Source organism: Haliaeetus leucocephalus, unplaced genomic scaffold, assembly GCF_000737465.1.
Source record: "Haliaeetus leucocephalus isolate CR32 unplaced genomic scaffold, Haliaeetus_leucocephalus-4.0 Scaffold158, whole genome shotgun sequence".
NCBI classification, from domain to species: Eukaryota; Metazoa; Chordata; class Aves; order Accipitriformes; family Accipitridae; genus Haliaeetus; species Haliaeetus leucocephalus.
In genome coordinates, this window is record NW_010972594.1 from 2,069,211 (window position 1) to 2,091,853 (window position 22,643).

The following is a 22,643-nucleotide window of genomic DNA, read 5'->3' on the forward strand; positions in this document are numbered from 1 at the left end:
TGTCCTAACTGAAGAGTTTCCTGCAAAAAATAGGGAATAAACATACAATAAAAACACAAGCTAAACATACTTGTAAGAATCAGTACTCTTTTCATTCTTTTTATTAAGAAATTGTTCCTGACTGATTGTGCCAGTGGTTAGATTTAATGTTAAAACTGGAAACCCATTTTGGCATGTCCAGGAATCCATTATTTGTTTTACAGATGCTGGCAACTGAACTTTATCCTGTGCATCTATGACCTGCAAGAGAAACAGGAATTAGAAATATTTATGATAGACAGGTACTTACTGATACTGCTTCAGCAACACTGTGGGGGTTATTCTAACATATTAGAGGAAATATAACTGCTTAGCACTTTGCTATTTTTGGATTCATGAAAAAAAAAGAAGTAACAAAGTCCCAAGGACATTATTGATGTTATAATAAAGACAGCATAAGCCTTTTTAGGAATTATGAAATACTGAGATGACGTTTCTCATTCTTATAACCTGACTGCTAGCCTTTCTCTTTTTAGTGTTAATATACTTACACCCCTGTATGGCTATGACAAACTTAATTTGCTAATTTCATTCAAATAAAGCTGCCGGAACACAAAGATTTTTAAGTGACTATGTAATGAACAAACTGAATAGTAAAGACAAATTGAAAAAGATATGAAGCTAGAGTCCCAACTATTGTGAATAGGTACACTCTTTGTTGGCTTAAAAGACGTGGCTGCCTTGCATATCTGAAATAGTGGCACTCTGTTCTTAACCTAAGACTGAGTCTGCAACACAATGGAAGCCTTCTTCAGAGGAACAGGAAAGTGGAATTTTAAAAAATAAACCTGTTATTAGCACCTGTTTTCTTATTCAGATTTCTGCCAAAACCAGCAAAGGTTAAAATGCTGAGCTACTGCCCTGCATATAGACATTGCTGGATCTGTGACATATCAGCATCTTTAATCATCAAGCCCAGAGCATCACACACTTTGATCTGGCGAAACTTAAGAAGCTCCAGAGGAATAGGCTATGCAATTTCATGTAGGCTTAGGCAATCTCCATGAAACCCAAAACTCCACCTGGCTCTCATTTCCCATCTCATCTCTCTACTCCTTGTACTTAGCTCCACTGATCTCAGGTGCAGTAAAGCAACCAAATAAACACTTGTGAAGACAATAGCCAAAAGAGCCAGCAAAGCAAATTCTATGGAAGAGAAAGACTGCACCAGGGATAGCCAAATTCCAGTGCAGTCTTCCACAAATAGTATACCCCCTAAATTTGGACTGTGCCAAACACCAGACCAAGAATAGTAGAGATAAAATTAGTACCATCTGTATGTGGGTCCAGAGATCATCCTGGTTAGCATTTGAGAAGGAAAATTCTTTCAGATACAACTGTAGGGAAACAAACACAAGCATCAGAATTCATGAGGGTTCGATGAAAAACATCAGCAAGGCAAACAGCAATTTGTACAATTGTAATTTTCAAGTTTGTAAGTCAAGATGATGGTATTAGTTTTTCAAACTTACAGTAAGTGCTCTGATAAACAACTTCTGAGTCAGGAAACCAGAAAGCATCCAGGTAATAGAAGCCCCCTGGAGTACAAAAAAAGCTGTGAGAAAACATGAATTATTATTGCAATTATTATTGCAGTATTTTTTCAAACTACATTCCAGAGAAGTTAGGCTACTCCTACATTTCATATTTCACAGGAGTTAAAAATGTTTTCACCATTTCTTTCATAGCCAAATGGATCTGCAACATACAATAAACTTGTGTGTGCAGCAGAAACAGACTTTGAATGACAAATCAACGTACAAAAAGCATTGTAATTCAACAGTTCCTCTCAAAACTACTTTGTACCATTAGTTTAGAATATACAAGAAAGAGGAAGAATTTTGTATTTTCTAACCTTGTTGTACGTGATGCTGTCAAACAGAGACATTAAAGAAAATGATCCTTTGATCTTGTCTTCACTCTCTGACAGTGATCGAACTCCTATTTCATTGTCTTCCCTTAAGACAGGTTGTACAACACGATCATAAAAGATTTTATCCTGCAAGAAGAAGACAAATCTAGGTGAGCTGAACAGATTCTCAGGACAGAATGTAGATTATGGGATTAGCACTAACAGAAATAGTCTGTCAATAAACAATGAACGATCCATTTCCCCCCTCCCTAACTTTCCCATGAAGTAAAAGGGACTGTATACCCAATCCTAACACTTTCCAAAAGCAACATTAGCAGTCAGTGAAAATTTGACATCTGAGAAGACTGTGAGCTTGGGCTTGGCAAAGACAATTACAGTGTAATCCTGTATTGTGTTTGTGTGGCAAGGTTTTGGTAGCAGGGGGGGTTACAGGGGTGGCTTCTGTGAGAAGCTGCTGGAAGCTTCCCCTGTGTGTGACAGAGCCAATGCCAGCCGGCTCCAGATCAGACCCACCGCTGGCCGAGGCCAAGCCCATCAGCGATAGTGGTAGTTCCTCTGGGATAACAGATTTCAGAAGCAAAATAAAAAATGCTGTGGAACAGCAACTGCAGCTGAAGAGAGGAGTGAGAACATGTAAGAGAAACAGCCCTGCAGACCCCCAGGTCAGTGCAGAAGGAGGGGGAGGAGGTGCTCCAGGCACTGGAGCAGAGATTCCCCTGCAGCCCATGAGGAAGACCATGGTGAGGCAGGCTGTCCCCCTGCAGCCCAGGGAGGTCCATGGTGGAGCAGATCTCCACCTGCAGCCCGGGGAGGACACCACACCAGAGCAGGTGGGTGCCCGAAGGAGGTTGTGACCCCGTGGGAGCCCGCACTGCAGCAGGCTCCTGGCAGGACCTGCGGACCTGTGGAGAGAGGAGCCCACGCTGGAGCAGGTTTTCTGGCAGGACTTGTGACCCCATGGGGGACCCATGCTGGAGCAGTGTGCTCCTGAAGGACTGCATGCCATGGAAGGGACCCACGTTGGAGAAGTTCGTGGAGGACTGTCTCCCATGGGAGGGACCCCACGCCGGAGCAGGGGAAGAGTGTGAGGAGTTCTGCCCCTGAAGAGGATGAAGCGGCAGAGACAACGTGTGATGAACTGACCGTAACCCCCATTCCCCGTTCCCCTGCACCACTGGGGGGGGGGGGTAGAGAATCTGGGAGTGAAGTTGTGCCCAGGAAGAAGGGAGGGGTGGAGGAAAGGTGTTTTGAGATTTGGTTTTATTTCTCATTACCCTGCTCTGGTTGATTGGCAATAAATTAAGTTAATTTTCCCCAAGTTGAGTCTGTTTTGTCCGTGACGGTAATTGGTCGAGTGATCTCTCCCTGTCCTTATCTCGACCCACGAGCCCTTTGTTATATTTTCTCTCCCCCTGTCCAGCTCAGTGGGGGAGTGATAGAGCAGCTTTTGTGGGCACCTGGTGTCCAGCCAGGGTCAACCCACCACAAATCCTCAGGGAAAAGTAAGTCAACTATATTAAACAGCAAATGAACAAATACTGGAAAGTGAAAACCTGTATCTCATTTATATCTGTATGTCACTAATATGGCAGCATTTTCTCCTAAATTCTCTGTTTCTCCTGCTGCAACCCTGAGCAATAACCTAAAAACTAAGCTACTGAGGGTAGTAAGGTTTAACAGTGCAGCATTTCTGCTGTAATCTGGTGAGAAATATGGAGAGGAAATGGGTCCTTTGGTGTCAATCAGTGAAGTTCTCTTTTTGTCAAATGATGATTCAATTTCCCCCAGCTGAGTATCTGTCCCACGATGAGATGGAAAATGACATAATTACAAAGGCAAAGAAAAAACCCTAAATTTTTAAAACATTGCAGGCCACTTTGAGTACTTCTGCTTCTTAAGGATAAAAAAACAGGTTTCCAATTAATGGGATCAAATTTGTTGACCGTTTTTCTCCTTGTAAACAGCCAGTAAATTTAATTTTCATGGTTCAATTTGTAATTGGGTGGTGATCAGTGGCACAAAGTCTAGTTGGAGGCCCATAACTAGCACTGTACCCCAGGGGCAAATGTTGGGTCCAGTCCCATTCAACATCTTCATTAATGATCCGGATGATGGTGCAGAGCATACCCTCAGCAAGTTTGCAGATGACACAAAACTGGGAGGAGTGGCTGATACACCAAAAGGGTTGTGCTGCCATCCTGAGGGACCTGGAGAGGCTGGAGAAATGGGCTGACAGGAACCTCATGAAGTTCAACAAGGGTAAGTGCAAAGTCCTGCAGCTGGGGAGAAACAACCCCAGGCACCAGTACATGCTGGGAGCCACCCAGCTGGAAAGCAGCTTTGCAAAAAAGGACCTGGGGACACAAAGGACACCAGGCTGAACATGAACTAGCATGTGTCCTTGCAGCAAAAAAGGGTAATGGTATCTAGGGCTGCATTAGGAGAAGTATTGCCAGCAGGTCAAGGGAGATGATCCTTCCCCTCTACTCAGCACTATTTGAGGACACACCTGGAGTGTTGGGTCCAGTGCTGGGCTCCCCAGTAGAGGAAAGATACAGAGCTACTGGAGAGAGTCCAGCAAAGGTCACAAAGATGATGAAGGGACTGGAGCATCTCTCCTATGAGGAAAATGGTTCAGAGAGCTGGGACTGTTCAGCCTGGAGAAGAGAAGACTCAAGGGGGATCTCATCAATGTATATAAATACCTGAAGGGAGGGTGCAAAGAAGATGGAGTCAGGGTCTTTCCAGTGGTGCCCAGTGACAGGACGAGAAGCAATGGGCACAAACTGAAACACAGGACCTCTGAACATCAGGAAACACTTTTTCATTTTGAAGATGACCAAGCACTGGCACAGGTGGCCCTGAGAGATGGTGGAGTCTCCCACCTTGCAGATATATTCAACAGCTGCCTTGACATGGTCCTGGGCAACTGGCTGTAGGTGGCCCTGCCTGAGCAGACGGTTGGACCAGATGATCTCCAGAGGTCCCTCCCAACCTCAGCCATTCTGTGATCCTGTGAATGTGTATGGCCCACAAAACTGCACAAGAAAGCCCTGTATTCTCACACCTGTGTAATTTACTCTGGATTTCCAAGACATACCACATAACTGTAATTTATCAAATGGAATTACTGCCCAGTATTAAAATTTACTTTATGGACGTAAATAAAATGGCACTTTTTGATTTTTAGAAAGGCAAGCTTCTAAATGAAAAGATTAAAATTTAAAACAAGGATTTATTTCCAATTTGAAATTTGGTGGCCTTTACACTTTTCAATGATATTAAAATACTGCATTACAGAGATTAAAGTGAGCTGTTGTTGAAGTTCAAACCAGAAGGTTAGCATATCCCACGACCTAAAAATCCTTCTGACAGAATTTGTTTGACATGCCTGTATTAGTTTCCAATTAAGCATGTAATTAATGACTTTGGTGAATTAGAAAAGGAAAGTGACAAACAGTATTTCATCTGAGCCAAATAAAAAGCAAACTGGATTGACCGCAGTCTTGGGCCTGTCCAAACTAAAGGCTTCTCCTTCCTTCAGAAGCTGAGGGCACTGTGCACAGACATTTGTGATTGCACAGGTGAGGACATCTCATCTCATGGCTACAGTTAGCAGCACCCATCCTGTCTCAGAGTTTAACAATCAATGGAGTTTTCTAATATGCTATGGGATTTACGCTTATTCCCATTTGTGCGGAACGGGAGGGAGTTTTACTCTGCTGTCGGATTAGCTATGTGCATTATATTTGTCTTACCTACAACCAGACATCAATAGACCCAGCGGGGTAAAGAAAGAGACTCAAAATGGCACATCTTAGTCACTACCTGGTAAAGATACGTGAGCTATGCGATGCTTGGAAAAGAGCTTGGACAGGCAGGGAGACAAACCATCAGCTACAGGACCAAGGAGAGCAGGCTGGGTTTGCTACATGACAGATCTAGGGCAAAACACCAACTCCTTGTCACTGCAGAATCAGAGCTGTCCACCCATCCTCTGCACCAGCTGTAGAAGAGCTAGGTATGATCACAGCCGCCAGCAGATGGAGACCCTCCAGGGAAGAATCAAGACCTGCTGGGCTTTCCCCGGGGAGTTAAATTGCTAATACCATGTGTGTACGGAAGGGTTAAAAGATGGAATTTTCGTCCTTGGATGAACACTGGGTAAGAAGTACATAACTGAGAAAAGCGCAATCAGCACAGGGACTATTTTGACTATTGCTTGAAATGCTGACCACAGGAGTAAGAAAGTTGAGGGGAGGACATGCAGCAATGGAGGAATACAAGGGATAACACATAATTTTGCTTACCTTGTAAAAATCCTGTGACTGGCTAGAGCATAGTGGACGTGACTGATGGATTATGGTAATATGCCACGTGTACAAAGCCCATGAACCAATAGACAGGATGGCTATGGCACATGCAGCGCGCCTGACCAGTGGGCACATGTGCCATAGGCTTCCTATGTTGCAATTGAGACGTGTTTCAGCACTCACTGGTCACAAGTGTCGACACCCGCTCCTCCGCAAATGTATAAATACCGGAGTTTTCCGAAGAGCAGTGGGCCAGTGTACGGCAAGGTCACTGTTGCCTTCATGGGGACGCCCACGTAAAGCTGGCACCTACCGACTGCTGGGCTGAGCTCGCAGCACAAGAATGTACAGAATGTACAGATGGTTCATCTTCACAGTCCTTGGGTCGGTATGTTAACTGCTTTTTTTTGCTTTGTAAGATACCCTTAGTGTAATGCATGACTGTAGTTAATAAAACCCTTGCTTTTTCCCTTGTGGTCAGTGTATGTGTGTTTACTTTCTCGGGAATCCTCAAAACCACCCTAAAACACCACGGCTTAATTAAATCCCATCTCCTGCACCCTCCTCTTCTTTGTACATGCTGGAACTTTGCTACTTTAGCTTACTTCAGTAAGCGTTACTACTTACCAGTGAAATATTAGGTTCAACAAAGGTAGCTCCCAGGTACTCAAAGTAAGATGCCAGTCCCTCATTAAGCCACAGATCATTCCACCAGTTCATTGTAACCAGATTTCCAAACCACTGAAATAGAAAGAAAAAATGTCTCAACATCTCTTTGGACTGCTGTTTTCATTTTTACAGGTTAAACACACATACCTATGCTGAAGTAACTTTAATGTGTACACATCAACTGAATAAGATGCTGGATATTCCTTCAGAAAGTCAAAATACAGTAGAAAAAGATGCACCTTGGAAAAAGTCAGAGGTTCAGGGCAGTTATTTTTTAATTGTTTCACCCACAATGTCATACCATGAGTATGGATGTCAGTGCTTTATGTCATTCTTTTACTGTATGTAATTTTAAACACTTCACAATAAAATTTAAATATCTGAAAGATCATATGAGGCTATGATTAAAAGTAGGGCATTTATCAAACAATTACAAAAACATTTTTCCATGTTCTTAACAGAAGGAAATTGTCAGGGGAATGATAAACAGAACTGGGGAAATAACCATTTCCAAAATCAGCAAAATCCCTACCTTGGCCAGCAGTAAAACTTCCACAACAGCTTTTACATACTTATATTTGGCAGCTCATATTTAACAAAAAACTGATCACTTGTGGATTTGTATTTTATTCATTAGTTCTTAAAAACTTGAACTACTGCTTTGTTTTAAAATAGATTTTAATTAAGTACTGACTATTGTTTCATTGGCCTGCAATAAAAACACTCTGCTCATCTGAAGGTCCGGTAAGTTACAGACCTTGTCAGAAGGGCATACAAGTGCACTAGCCAAGTTAAACTCTTTCACTAACTTTGTTGACTAAGTGCAAACTGTTGTTGCTGTGGCAGACAACAGTAAATTAAACAGTCAATAAAAAAGTGAAACTGCATTATCACTCCAAACCAAGTAAGAAAAATTTTGAAAATCTCTACAAAAACTGGACCAAGGTCCAGCTACGGTGTAAAATGTGTTCATGTTAATTTTGTTCTATCATACCATAGGCTGTTTCTTACAGAAAAACAAATACCTTTTGCAATATGTACATGCACTGCCACTACAAAAGAATACTTATCAAGTCCATTAATCCTCTCACCGAAGCACTAAGTATACTGTATATAGAGAGCACTGTGTCATTCCTACATCCCTACAGTATTTTCTAGTATGGCATTCAGGTACTGCGTAAGAAAAAGAATAAGTAGCCCTTTAACAATTTTGTATCAATGAGTCCTGTGCAGTCAGTATGCAGTCTGTGATATGACAGAATCTGCTTTTAATACTGATTTATCAGCGGAACATATGATCAAATAGTCTTTCAGTACTCTAGTGCTCACACCCCCTACTGTCAAATCATGATTTTTCTTCTACTAATCAGTGACTGCATCACCAGCAACCGGAAGGAAACAACCTCATAGGCAAAAAAATGTACAGAATTTTTTACCACATGCCTGGTGTCCTAGCTCATGTGACACAATTATGGCAATCGTTGCCTTTCTGCTTGTGAATTTATCACTTGGGAGGAACATCAATGATGATTCTTGGAAAGTCATTAGTCCCCAGTTTTCCATAGCACCTGCTCCAAAATCAGGCAGTGCAACCAGATCTAAATTGATTCAAACAGAGAAAAAAAAAAAAGGTGTCTTTAAAATATTTGGAAGTAAAATGCTCCCACGATTTTAATGCTCACACTGTCTCAGTGTACAATTAAAGGATACTACATTTTAGTGGTTCTTTGCAGTATTATGGCAACACTCTTGCAAATGGTCTGTGAAATTTCTTCTTGTCATACTTTCCATCTATAACTGCCACTCCTTCAGGGAGTCCCAGAATAAATTCCCACGAAGCCCAGATCTGCACTGTATCTTGTACACACAAGTGTTTTGAACAAAAATGAAGGCTGTATTCTACCAATGCTAGGAGAGAACATATTCACTTCTGGCTCTCAGAAATCTTTCTCTGGATGAGTTTCTCCTGTGTTTGGAAAAGATCATACTTACATCTTTCTTCAGCCTAGCAACTGATAAAAAAAAAATCTTGCTCTTTCAGCTCTGTGAGTAGAGGGATCCTTTCCACTCTTAGTTGAAAGGTGCCTTAGAAACATCATCTCTTTGCTTCCACAGCATGGCTGTTACCTATGTCCTCCCCTTCTGCCTCATGCACAGGGAGCAGTTTTCCAGTTCAAATGTGAGAGAGAAACATCAAGGATCTCAAAGAAAGATATAGTGTTTAAACTCAGAAGCAAAGAGCAAAATTTGGAAAAGATACACAGAACATTTTGGAAGCAGACACAAGCTTGTACTCCAAACCAGCTGACCATGAGCCAGTTTCAGTCCGAAAGCTAGGCAGTTCATGTAAGCCTGGTGCTGAACCCAAGAAAAGCTAGATTGCATCTCAGCAGGGCTTATCAGCTCAGCCTTACAGCAAAGCTATTTCACTTTTCAGTGAGGCAGCCGTCATCTAGCCAGCCTGGGGCAAGAGAGCTCACTTATAACTGCATCAAGATCAGGTGAAGACAAACCCTTAAACATCCCTGATTTTAAATGTGTTTATTCTTAATTTCACATTTTGAGTTTGCAATAGAAATGTCTAGCATTTACAAGGAGCTATTCTTGGTTGATCTAATCCCATTGATTTGTAAGCAAAACTTCAAAGAAAGTGGGAAATGCAGTTGGTATTGCATGACATTACAGTGGGGATTCTAATGGTATTACAGCATTCTGCGAAACTGAAATCTTACTTAAGAGGAAGCCTGCAATACTGTTCTTCTACTTCAATTTTGTAATATTTTTATACTAATGAATTAGCGTATTGACACTGACGCTAAACAGAAGAACACAACCATGAAACAGAATTGTCTACAGCCCTTGAGTAGCTGGTATGATTACTAAAGATAACAAAATGTAAAGAGTGAAGACTGCATATGTTACATTTTCCATAAGAAGTGTAGTGAGTAATTCTGCAAGTTATTCTAAATACACTGGGAGATAATAGCTTTACAAAGATGAAAATTTATTTCTTTCAAGTGCCAAAATACAGATTTGACAAATCAACAAATTACCTAGTCAAGAAAGGAGGGAAATTCTTCCCCCACAGTCCTGCAATCTGCTAAGATCATGGGCAGGTCCAAAACTCATTTGAAATAAGAACTGCCTTCTGTGTCCTCACTATTGTACAAATTTGTTCAAAAGACCATGTTTCCCGATAATATTCATGCTGAAGGTCTTGGGAATCCAAGTACGAGTAGTGGACAAACTGTACAGTGAAACTACGTGATGGCACCCTTTTTTCTTGACTGAAACTTGACTTAAGTGACTTACCTGATGTCCATTTTAAGTAGAAACAATGTTTTCCTGCAGGAGTCTTTTTTCTGGGGAGGAATGTGCAGGAACATACAGCCAACTCACAGGTAAGACAGGGGCATATTGAAGAAAGCAAGGAATGCTTTGGGGAGACATGGGTTACAGCAAGCGTGGATTTACTAGGAAGACGTAGGGACTAAAACATCCTTGACTGGCATGGTCTGTGCATCCCAGAAATAGCCACGTGACTTAACAACTCCTTTCTATCCACTTTGTAGTCCCATCTGCCCCTTTATTAGGAAATGATGCTTTAAAAGAAAGAGTGGATTAAAGCTAAGAGTGCTGAATTATGGGTTAATAAGAGCCAAAATACAGAAAGGAGAATTCAGTAAGCTAAAGCTTAAGGGTTTTACTTCATGAATGTGGTAAGCTGTAAAAAGAGAATACTGTAAAAGAACCCATTGCTTCTGTGAATGTTACACCATCAGCAGCCAATTCTGGTCCATTTAAGAAAATAAGTAATCTCACCTGTCTTTGGCAGAGGGTAGCTGACATTAAGTAAGTCTTCCAGAAATGAAAATACCGGGCCTGTGATATTTAAAGCATAGTCAACGTACCCATTTTTAACTGCCTCCTTCCGAGCCCAAATACGTATCTGCAATAAAACGAGGCAGTGTTACTTTAGACAACCCTCATATTTTCATTTTCTTTGCTTCTCTTCTGTGAATCATTGTTTGAAAATGCTGTCCATCCACACTAGACCATGCAATGAAGCTTTTAATGAAAAAAATCCCAACTCAAGTTTTGCTGGACCTAACAAAATGTGGCACAGAGCCTAACCCTGTTAAAATCTAGGAGAGGCCCCAAAAGGGCCAAGATTTGAATCCAACTACACATTGCTGGAACAAACGGACTCCTGGTTTTTCTTTTATTAAATGAGAAATGCTGTAAAACTATTTAGAATCACACATCTTAAGCCAATGTATTCCAGCCAGTGAGTCCGGGTGACAAACTTTCCTTCAGTCCACCACTCATTCTCTGAAAAGAGAGAAATGGATGTTCAGAGAGCATTTGCTGTTCAAACATACACATCTCTCCTCTTGAACTTTCTCACAGACTGAAACAGACCACTGGCCTCTCACTGCTGCTGGAGAAAGCAGATGACATCTCAGCAGATGACATCTGTACTTCCGAGTAACGGAGACAGAAGCAGCAAGCAAAGCTTCCCACTGACGTGCCCATTTGCTTTGACACAGTACTGAAAAGGGCAGCTGCTTGTCCAAGGTGATGGAGTAGACTGAGAAAAGGTTTCTGTCTCCATCATGTATCTCTGGATGTGAGACCCCTCCAGGTGCCTAGCAGCTCAGAACTCCCGCATTTCTTGCATCTAAATGCAATACATTTGGTCTCACAAGCAGTTGCACAGCCAAACCCCAAGAGCACAGTTGGGAAGCATCAGGATTTAATTTAAAAGGGAAACAATAAAGCATATTCAATCAACAGAGTATCCTCAGCCTCTGAGCCCCTCTTTTCAGCCAAGTCTTCAGAGGAAATTCAAAGACCAGATCACTTCATTTTGCAAACCCTAAACACAATGCGCAGACTTAAAATCCTAATCCTAGTATAAGCTTTGAGTTATAATACCTGTGTTTCAGGTTGTAAATTACTTACCAGAAATGACAAAACAGACACAATGAACATGGTGGTGGGCTGACGGTTAGACTTGATGATCTTAGAGGTCTTTTCCAAACTTAATCATTCTATTCTATTCTAACATGCTCACACAAAGACTGTGGAGGTGTAAATTGAGCACCTCTGTCTAAAACCAAGGGGCAAAATACCCTCTCCCCTCTATCTCACAGAACACAGGTGGTGCCTCTTCCCTCTGAATAACGCTCATTTGAATGCTTTGCTTTGCTGACTCCTGTCAGTACACATCAGCCCAAGGAAAAGACAACACAGTCAGAGCTGTAAGCATCCAACATGTTCTATACAGATAATGACATACCAAATCCAATCTTCACTTTGAAAAGGAGCTAATATTGTGCTTCCTAGGTCACCTCTGCACTGTCCTCCCACCCTGTCCCACCTTTCCCCAGGAGGATGACAGTGAAGTAACCATGAAGCTAACAATGTGCTCTCATTTATTAAGGAGAGCAAGTATATGCTACCCTGAATAGCTTTATGCTTCAGACTACTATTCATTTTGGAACAACTTGATACATCTTTTCCCTGTTGACTTTCAGCAAAAGAAGGAAAGTGGAACAACTGGCGCCACTGGAGTATATTTTTTACAGCTTCCCTTTGGCCATTGTAGTGTAAGAGAAAAACTAAATACTCACTGATGAATAAGCTTCAAACACAAAATAGTCACTTTTGGAGGCTAAAAAAATATGTCCATGCAGAATAAAAGGTTAAAATACTAGTATTCAGAATGCTTGGAGTACAGTATTGGTCCTACTGATGTCATGATGCTGCTCCCCAAAGGGCCTTGAAGAACAAGGCACTGAACTTCAGTGGGTTTGTCACAGCAGCGGAAATGGCTATTTATTCCAACTAAGACTGCTAAGATAAGAAGACCCTGAATTATGACCAGTACTTTCTGCAGTGTAGCTGCTCCTAAAGTTTTAAGATACAGAGCCCATACCTACTTGTGAACTTGTATGACACAGGACAGGACAATAAACTAATTGTCCTAAAGGAAAGCTTTCCACAGAAACATCTGCAGGATAAATGTTAGTAGTTTTGCCACATAAGCAAATAGGTTTGGAATGGAAAGCACAGTTAATGTCTGTGATATCTTCTGAAGCACAATGCACCACAGAGCTAACTTCTGTTGTAAACTGCTATAATGTGTTATGCAGCCTCCTATTTACCTCGTTTCCCCGCTCAGTTCTGGTGACATAATCAAAATCACAAATCACAAAAGCAGTCAAATAAGTTGACATTTTCAGCGAAGTATTAAATGTGGTAACAGCCCACAGGCTTCCATTTTCATCCTTCATTTCAGATACATCTAGAAAAAAATATCAAAGACATATTCAAACCATTGCTCTTCCATAACAAACAAGGAATTTTGTGTTTTCTGCATGTTTTTTTACACCTCTCTTCAATATGCTGTATTTCTGCACTAACTTCATATATTTCTGGTAGAAGGCAAGCAGCCAGACTCGTTGCTACTGCCACGTATCTGAGTCATGACCTTCCATGCAAACACCAAAAATCCACTCTTGAGCTTCCTAACTGAAGTCCTGGAACCATATCAAACTGCATCAGTTTCAGGATATGGGCAAACTGTGGACAATTTATCCCATGTTGCATCTCTCTAAAATGTATGATCTATTATGACTCAAATATAGGTCACGTGTGCCCGAGAATTATGAAATACTTCATCAGATATTTTCCTTCTAAATACGGGGGACGTAGACAAGATTCTCAGGGGAGGAAAATGCTTCAAGTGATTCACACAGAGATCCAATCTATTATAATTCCTAAGTTACTTAGCTTCCCTGCAAATCTCATAAAACTTCCTTTTACTGGCTGAAAATTATTTAGGTGAAAAATAAAGATTCATGGCACTGAACTGCAGAAAAAAGCCATTAAGAAAGAGGCAAGTAATCCAACAGATTTCTGTAGGAATACTAATTTATGGAATTTGTTTGGAATTTCATACCCCAACTGCATCCCACGCAAGATCCCAGCAAGGGACGGGAGGAGTATCTCTAGAGCCTTACAGTCCTCTAGTTCTTATTCTGCACATACACAGGAGGCTATAGTGTCTCTGTCTGGTAAAACAATTTTTCATATGTTGTAAATATGTCTTAAAATCTACTTAGAATGAAGGGAATCCCTTAATACCACAATTACAGGCTTTGCGTACTGGGACTGCCATTTTGTTTTAAGCAGATGTCACGTAGTAAGACAGACACGCTGACTAAGCAGTAAATGTTAGGAATCAAACCCTGCGCAACCACAAGTCCAGCACCCACAGGAGATAGCAACTGACAAAACTGTGGAATTATTGCCATCAGAACTGTCTCCAAATTTTTAAGTTCACACACACAGATTTTTTGTGCATTTTCAAGGCATTAGTACATGGACTGCTGTATTGGATGATACAGTCTGTTTAGATAAATTACAGCCTTTTTAAAAGTAATTCAGGGGGAAAAAAAAACCTTAAGTCTACTTGCTGTTTACCTACCAATAGCAGGCATGTTGGAAAGAGCCACATAGCTTGGGTCATGGACAATTCTGATATTAAATGTGGCCTTCATGGCAGGTTCATCAAAACATGGGTAAACTGTCCTGGCATATGTTGGTTCCAGTTGGGAGGCAATCACCATACTGTATTAAAAATACAAGTAAGATTAATCCAGCATGCTACAGCTCATCAAAATCAATATATAGTGCATAAAAACACCAAATCAGAAAAAGCAAGAATCACATAGGTATGGAGATTTGGAAAAGGTTTGTTTATTATTTAAAGCCATGATTAAATCCCCATGCCCAACAGACAGTTTGGATGCTTGTAGAGAAAATCAGCCTTTTTTAATTAGGTTGGGGTTTTTTTTTCCTCACAGGCCTTTTCCAGATATCATATTTTAAATATTTGAGCTTTTCTAGTTTGTTTATTAAGATGGAGTTGATTAAAGTTTTGCAGGCAGCAGGCCAGTGCTCAAAAGTGATACAATGTCCAACTTTAATTTCATAATTAGGATCTCTCCATACACCTGCTCCTCACTCCATGCACTCTTACTTTAACTGTACATTTTAATAAAAAATTGTAACTGTTAGGTAACTGGGTATACATGCACTTGCACACTTCTGTCAAATCACGTAGAGAAGAACCCAAGCAAAAGCAGCACCAGCGCTGTCCCAGTGCACTGGCAAACCCAGGAAAATATTCAAAAGGATCCTTTTCTAACTTATGCTATGGAGCCTTGCCTCACCTGGGGCAGATCTCCGTGACACACTGTGACAGATGTATTCCTCCTGTTTGAACTAACTGAACTTTGGTCCAAGCAGATGCTCAGCCAGTACGCCTAACCGAAGTTAATCCTATTGTGTGAGGCTATCAGTGAGAACTCAGCACCAAACCCAAAAAACAGGTTTGGCTGGAGACTGGGCTGATAAGCGTCTGAAACTGCATTAACAGCAGAAGATCCGACTACAAATCAACAGCTTTACACTATAAATATCTGCAGCCATCAGGGTCCATTGAGCTCTCCCTCCATAGCAGGTGGCTGCACAGCATTGATGTCCCCTTGAGTAGGGATGCTTCTCAAGGTTACCCCTCAAGGCTGAGAGATCCCTTACCTAACACCAGACATCGATGGGTTGGTAAGTGACATTTTTTGCATGCATGTAACATTTAAGATACGTATAGTAAGCTTACGTGGTAATCTTTGTACCCCATACTAACTTGAAGTGTAGTCAATAGTAGAGTATTGACCGCCAATCCATCTGTACTTATTAAATATTTTACGTGCCTAAAATTCCTGATTAGAACTCAATAAAATAACTACTAGATCAGATCTGTCTGAGTGATCTCTGACTCTTCTCCTGTGACACACACTGGCTGGAATCAAAAGATAAATCACCGTGTCCCACGGCCAAAGTTTCAAAGAAGAGCTGTACATCTGGGCTGTTCACATTAGTGCATCTTTACCAGGAATTATAAAAAATACACACGCAGTGGTTCTCAAAGCTCCATACCTGTCAGCCAAGTAGCAGCCAGCAGCTGGGCATACAAAAATGGCCTAATCTCCTGTTTCAGTGACGTCAATACTATCACAGGGCTAGTATTTTTCAGCTGTAGTTGAGGTGTTCCCTAACAGTGTATTCACACCAGGTTCACAAAGGCTTATACTTAGCATAGAGACATCCCAAATGAGCCAGTAGCCATCAGGACAGCATCCATACATTAAGTAACATTATGTAATGCATCAGATCTGCACTACAAGCACAGCGTGACTGCGCCTGACTGTGATCTGTATTGGGTCTGGTTGAGATGGAGCTCATTCTCCCCATAGCAGCCCTCCTAGTGTTGTGCTCTGCATTGGTAGCTGGAAAGGTGTCGATAACACACCAGTGTTTTGGCTACTGCTGAGCAGTGCTGGCACAGAATCAAGGCTGTCTCTCCAACATTTTTGCCCCTCTCAACAGCAGGCTGGGGCTGGGCAAGATCTTGGGAGGGGACATAGCCAGGACAGCTGACCTAAACTAACCAAACAGATATTCCATACCATATGACGTCAGCTCAGATATAAAAGCTAAGTTAAGGGAGACGGAAGGGGGACATTTTTGTCTTCTGGAGCAACCACTACACATACTGAAGCCCTGCTTCCTGGGATGTGGCTAGACATCGCCTGCTGATGGGAAGTAGAGAATAACGTCATTTGTTTTTCTTTGCTTTCGCATGCAAACTTTGCCTTCACTTTATTAAACTGTCCTTATCTTTACCCATGAGCCTTTTGTTATGTTTTCTCCCCCCTGTCCAGCTGAGGAGGGGGAGTGACAGAGCAGCTTTGGTGGGCACCTGGTGCCCAGCCAGGGTCAACCCACCACAGACTGAACCATGTCCGAAACCTAAGTTTGCATGTTTTAAGATTCCCTTTTCTTGGGACCTGAAATGAATGGATTAGCTTTCCATTGATATTTACATCACTTTGCAGAAGACATACTGCATTGTGTGCCATTCGACCCAAGGAACAGAGTCATTAGCTTCCTGCTTCCATTGACAAAAGTCAACAATGCTTTCCACCCAGTTGCCACGGCCAGGCCTCCAGGAGCCCTCTTCTTTTGAAGGATGTTTGGCTGTTGCCACTTTCATAGCTGTGCTATCTAACCCTGCTCAAAGCTGATCTAATCAACCCAGTGCTGAAAGCATCAGCAGCTCATCTACGCTACGTCATCCTCATTGCTGATGTTGGAGAACTGAGTTAATATCAACAGAACGACCCTGTAAAAGCACTATACTCTCAAAACATGGTATATTTTGCATTTAACAGACATATCTGATGCTGTACCGTAACACAATTTATGACATTTAAAAGAACCCATGTTGAACACATGCTGATGCACAGTGACTTTCAGGACCGTGACGCCTATTTTGAAGTGAGGAACAGCTAGAGAGAGAGCAACACAGTGTATTTGACTTCTTGACAGTCAGTGCAGGAAGATTTTCTTTATGGACCTGATTCCCTGAAGGGTCAAGTGTGTGCTGTGCCAGCCACCAGCTGCCTTGCTAAATGCAGCTGAAGCTCCACCTGAGACAGAAGTATCACCTCCTCTCCTCCTTTACCCTGTCCAATGACAGAAAAGTGACTTAAACTTCTGCCAGGGTTGCACAGGAGCAGCAAAAGTGACAGGCCAATCATCAAGCAAATTAATCACTGAAAATACTCTTATCTCCTTCCACCCACGCAAAGTATGTTTTTCTGTGCATTCAGTTATGCAATCACTTGCAGCTTCATTCTAGAAAACACTGAGCAACCCCACAACTGCAAGTTCCCCCACACCAGTGCAATTACTGCCTCAGGAGGCTCTGCACCAGCAGAAACTGATGGCAGACACTTAGCAAATTTGCCCACAAGACATTCTTGTTCCAGAATACAAAACAGCATATATTGGGCAAAAGCATCATGATAAAAAAGAAATATGAGGACAGATTAAATGTTATTTTTCAGCAGGACTCCAAATAAAAAAGAAAAATGGGAATGTTTCATGCATGATACACAAATAACTGGTGTTTCAAACACACATTACCTCATATCATTTGTCAAAATGAGTCATTGTTGGGGCTTTTTTCTTGGTTTTGTTTGCTGGGGGTTTTTTTAAGGTGAAGGTATTAGCATGAACTGAATTACTAGCAAACTTTTTTCACAAAACAAATTACCCAAAAGGAAATTAGTTTTTTAAAAAGCCTAACATTGCCTAAGCAGACAAATAAATTCCTCTCTTAAGCCTACGGTTTTGTGGATAAATTTCATTTTCTTTTTTCATAAGTATCATATAATGCCTCCTTCCCCTAGTAAAACAAAATAAAAGCCACAATACTTTTAAATAATGAGAAACAAACAGATAACAGGATATCTTAGCCTAAATCTTTGACAATTTATACTACACAAGTTCTCTTTTTTTTCAGTGTCTAAAAACAAGAAAAGGAAAATCAGGAATGCATCCTGTATAGTACATGAACATCCAGTGGAGACTGTTTAACCTGATAAAAACCCAGCATAATTGTAGAAGAAATGTTTTATGCTGATGCAAAAAAAGGTTATCCTTCTAAAAATGCCTTCTCATTAAAATAATGTTATTTGTCATACTGATAGCATAACGGGGTTTTGTGTTAACATCTTTTATATCTGATTTCTTCCATTTTTAAAATACATAAGAATTAAACTGTAAAACAAACCCTGAAGTGGCTCGAAGTAAGGGAGTTTTACAGTGAGCAGAATCCTGTTCTGTGCAGCAGCTGTCCCCAGCACCTGGTCCCTTTTTTAGGTGAATGGTGCTCAATACTAAGATGCAGCCCAAGAAAACACCAAACCTGTTACTTGCTCTGATCTCTGTCCTATGCCTTTGATGGTCTTACCCACACATTGATATAAAACAGAGCTAAGAGCTTCAGATCCCCTGCTCTGAGGCACAATTAACTGTACCGATGCTGTTCTAATCCCCTTTGCCCTCATTCTAGTAATTGGTGCAGAAGCAATTGATAAAAATCAGCACAAATACTGTGTTTGATTACATTTTGGGATGCCTGTTAATACCAGCCCTATGCAGTCAAGTATTTCATAGAAGTTGCAGAGGACATGTGCAGAATGGCTACCGAGCAAAATTCTGAAAGGATTCTGAAACACTGATGTGAACAGTGACATAGAGCCTGCATTTTATAGTACACTCCATGGGGATCCTCTGACCCTGGAGTAGTACACGAGCTCATTCACAGCAGTGTAAGATCTGTATGCAGAATGATGCTACCACAAACCTCCTGCATCGTATATGTTTGTTTGAGCCAGCACTGCTAGAGAAGGAGGGCAAAGGTGGTTTCTGTATCTTTCTGCCTACCCAGATCCTGGCATGGACTCTCCCAGCTATATGCAGAATACAGATTCTCTATTTCAACAGGAAAGCCTTCAAATACTTAGTGCTAGTGAAGTGGGAGCATCCTCCCTTTTTACTTCCTTTGCTCTTGCAAGCACTGCAGATATGGGCTGTGCACTATTCCTAAAGAGTGCTCCCATTTTTCAGTTTTCTTTTGTGTGTAAGACCTGATCAGGTGGGTAGTACAAATTGTCAACAACAGTAAAAACATATGCAGTCATCGATGATCAAACTGATAACAACTTCCGCGCTGGAAATTTAGTGAAGTTTGCGCTTTGGTTTCTTCTGTTTTCCACGGAGGTGAGGTTAACACTTCTGAAAATAGCTGTCTCTGCGAACAGCTTTCCCACACCACCTTGCCAGTGTGCTCCGGCTCCAACTTGGAGAGAGGACAGGGAACAGTACTTTGTGTCAGCTAGCTAATTCTGCCAACCTGCCGAGAGCAATGGGGATATCTGACCAAGAAAAAAGTTGATGCCAATGCCCAGATGGAACAAACATTTCAAGGACTTCGCTTCCCTTTAGGATCTAGCTGTCTACTGAAACCTTGCCCTTCTCTGCTTAAACTCTTCTGAAACGAGAGGTCTCTAGTGGTTCCATAAGCACAAATTACAAAAACCACTAAGGCTTCTAATGCATGCAAGAAATACAGGAGTCTGCATGACCGCAGATAAACGGCACATTGTCTGTTACAGCTGATGGTTTAAGTTAGCTGCTGCAGTCAGAAGGCTGCTCAGGAATCAGACCCTGAAAGTCTGCCAGAGCCAGGTACAAGCCACTTTAAAAGAGCTACAGGACAGTCTGCTGCAGATTGCGATTTCCTCGCAGAATAGTAACAGGCTTCACACCGACAGCTGAAGGGCACTGAATGTTTTTAAATTGCTCCTGATCTATATAATCCATTAGAATCCAACTTTTTACATCACTAACAGCTTGCTAGAGCTTACAGACTATATCCCTCAAAGCACACCTCCTCCAAAAAAAAGAGGAAGGCAAAATCCCTTCAGTGTAACTGGACCCCATCAGATTAGGAAATGGCTGGTAAGGTGATGACTTAATTTTTAGTGAAGGAAAAAATAACAACATACTGTTGTATACTCTCGATACAGAGAAAACCTTTTTAAAGCAGAAAAGATAAGCAAAATCCATTCAAGAATATCAGGAATGTAGGCAGCAACAAGTAACCAAAACAATACATTATATCTGCAATCGGTGGATTTCCTCTGATTTATTTCAGTGTCTGAACACCACTAGCATCTCTTCAACCAGACTGCGGTCTCACATTTCATTAGTGTTTTGTGATGAGCTAAGAATGAAATGGAACAATTGTCACAAATCCTATAAACAATGGGAAATTGAACTATATACATTAATTTAATGATTTAAAAGCATTTTTTTCTTATTTTCTACAGTGGCAGCACAGCTGACAATAGGTTTTTTTTTGGATCCTCTGAGTTTTACATAGCCCGAGTCAAAAAATGTCATAGTCTAATTCAGTGTTTCTGAGACAGGACTTGACTGAATTAATACAGCATTGGAAAGCACACTGATACAGTATTAAGTAATTAAGTGCTTTTTCCTTTCTTACTTATTTGGACTTTTTTTAAACTATGTAAATTAAGCACAGTGTTCTAGATTTTCCTTAACTCAAAAGTTGCACAAATAATCCCATGAATGACAATCAGTGAATGAAGAAATAGCAACTGAAGAGAAACAGAATATATTTCCTAAAAGTACTTATTACCATACTTCATTTTTCTCTAAGGCTAACCAACTTACCTCTTTTTCTTAATAAAAAAAAAAAAAAAAGTCTGCATAAGTTAAGTTTTCCAGATGTGGCAGACAATGGTATCAGTGAAGACTGACGTAAGAGCTGGCAGCTGAAAAGCCAACTTGTTGCAGAAAAACTACAGAGTCCTCCATCATTTCAATAAAAACTATTAATTTAATTTTGTGCTTTCATATTATTCCTACTGAATATTACCTGCTTGAACAAGAAATCCATGGACTGCTGAGATATCGTTTACTTTAGTGGACTCATTGGTAGGCTGGGAGCCAAGAACACTTGAATTTTAACTCTAGTTTTCCTTTCGACTCACTGATTGCTGATCCTCAGCAATTCACTACATCTTTAATTATTAAAAACTAAATTACTTTAAAATAAGCAATTTATCTGCCTCTTCTTTAAACACCTATTTTGAGAAACTTGTCTTCCACTGGAACTATTTAAACCATAATCTTTAGTTTTACTTTTCTTTAGCAAGTTTCACATCCAGAAGTTTACAATGCAATTCCCCATGAGAAGATTCCCAATTAAAAAGATAAACAAGCAAGCACTGTTTTTAAGGGTGAAAATATGTTTTAGAAGATTGACTGCCTGACAAGCTCACAATGCCCCAGTGCCGATTTTGCAGTTCAAAAGAAAACAAAAAAAGGAAAGGATCCTAACAGCACTTACTAAGGAAAACATTGGTTGGTTGATGACAGCCCGACAACTTCACGTGCAACAGCACCTAACGAAGTCCAGCTGTCTAAAGGGGCCACCCATGCCACTCCATCATAACTTCTGAAACTGCACGGGGTCGACGTCTCTAAACTCATGTCCAAATACACATCTGAAATCCTGGGCTCTAGATAAAGACGTGCTCCCCACAGACACAGGCAGCGGACATGGGGTCAGCGGTCGGCGCGGCACAGATGCGCGTGGTGCCGGGATGAAGGCTCCGAGGCAGACTGCGGCTCCCAGGAACCGGGCGCAGGTCCTGTCTGAGCCCTCGCTGCCACTCAACGGCACGGAAAGAGAGGCTTGAAACCGTCCAGAAAACGTCGCTTGGCCAGCTGAGAGAGGCTCTTTCCTCTGCCGACGACAGATCTCTGTCTGACAGACCCCCAGCGAGCCCTCCCGGACTAACTCCGGCACAGCGGCTCCTCACCAGCCCCTGCAAGCAGGGAGGTCTTCGCAGACCACCTCAGCATGGTCTTCCCGAGCCGCCGCCACCAGCCGCTGGCGCGGATCAAGGCAGCTGCTGAAGGAAAGCCAGGGCAGCCTCGCCGGCGCTCTCCGGAGAGGAGAGCGACCATCACGGAGCACGGACCCGAATTTCCGACGAGCTGCCTTCGCAGCCCGCGACGTGCCCCGGGCGAACGGGTGCGGACTGCGCCGAGGGGCTCACCCCGCCCCGGGCAGCCCTCCCTCCCGCCGCCCAAGGCGGCGAGCCGCTCCCCCAAGTGCCGCCCTGCCCCGGGACCACCCGAAATGCTCTCCGCGGAGACGCAGCAGCTCCCGGCGCCGCGTCCGACGCCTCCACGCCACGCGTGAGGCCGCCGCGGGGCCGGCGGGCCTCCGG

At 42.0% G+C, this 22,643-nt stretch overlaps 1 protein-coding gene across 1 annotated transcript in view; it reads right to left on the minus strand.

The window, feature by feature from the left end:
- Positions 1-17,020, minus strand: part of LOC104828599 (aminopeptidase Q) — a 36,452-nt gene extending 19,432 nt beyond the window's left edge. The window contains exons 1-10 of the mRNA XM_010562361.1: positions 16,872-17,020; positions 14,390-14,532; positions 13,065-13,204; positions 10,717-10,843; positions 8,338-8,492; positions 6,853-6,966; positions 1,895-2,038; positions 1,512-1,577; positions 1,311-1,376; positions 71-240 (exon numbers count right to left, since the gene is read on the minus strand). Of these exons, the coding sequence (XP_010560663.1) occupies positions 71-240; positions 1,311-1,376; positions 1,512-1,577; positions 1,895-2,038; positions 6,853-6,966; positions 8,338-8,492; positions 10,717-10,843; positions 13,065-13,204; positions 14,390-14,532; positions 16,872-17,020 (1,274 nt within the window). The remainder of the gene's footprint in view (positions 1-70; positions 241-1,310; positions 1,377-1,511; positions 1,578-1,894; positions 2,039-6,852; positions 6,967-8,337; positions 8,493-10,716; positions 10,844-13,064; positions 13,205-14,389; positions 14,533-16,871) is intronic.
- Between the last annotated feature and the right edge of the window lie 5,623 nt (positions 17,021-22,643).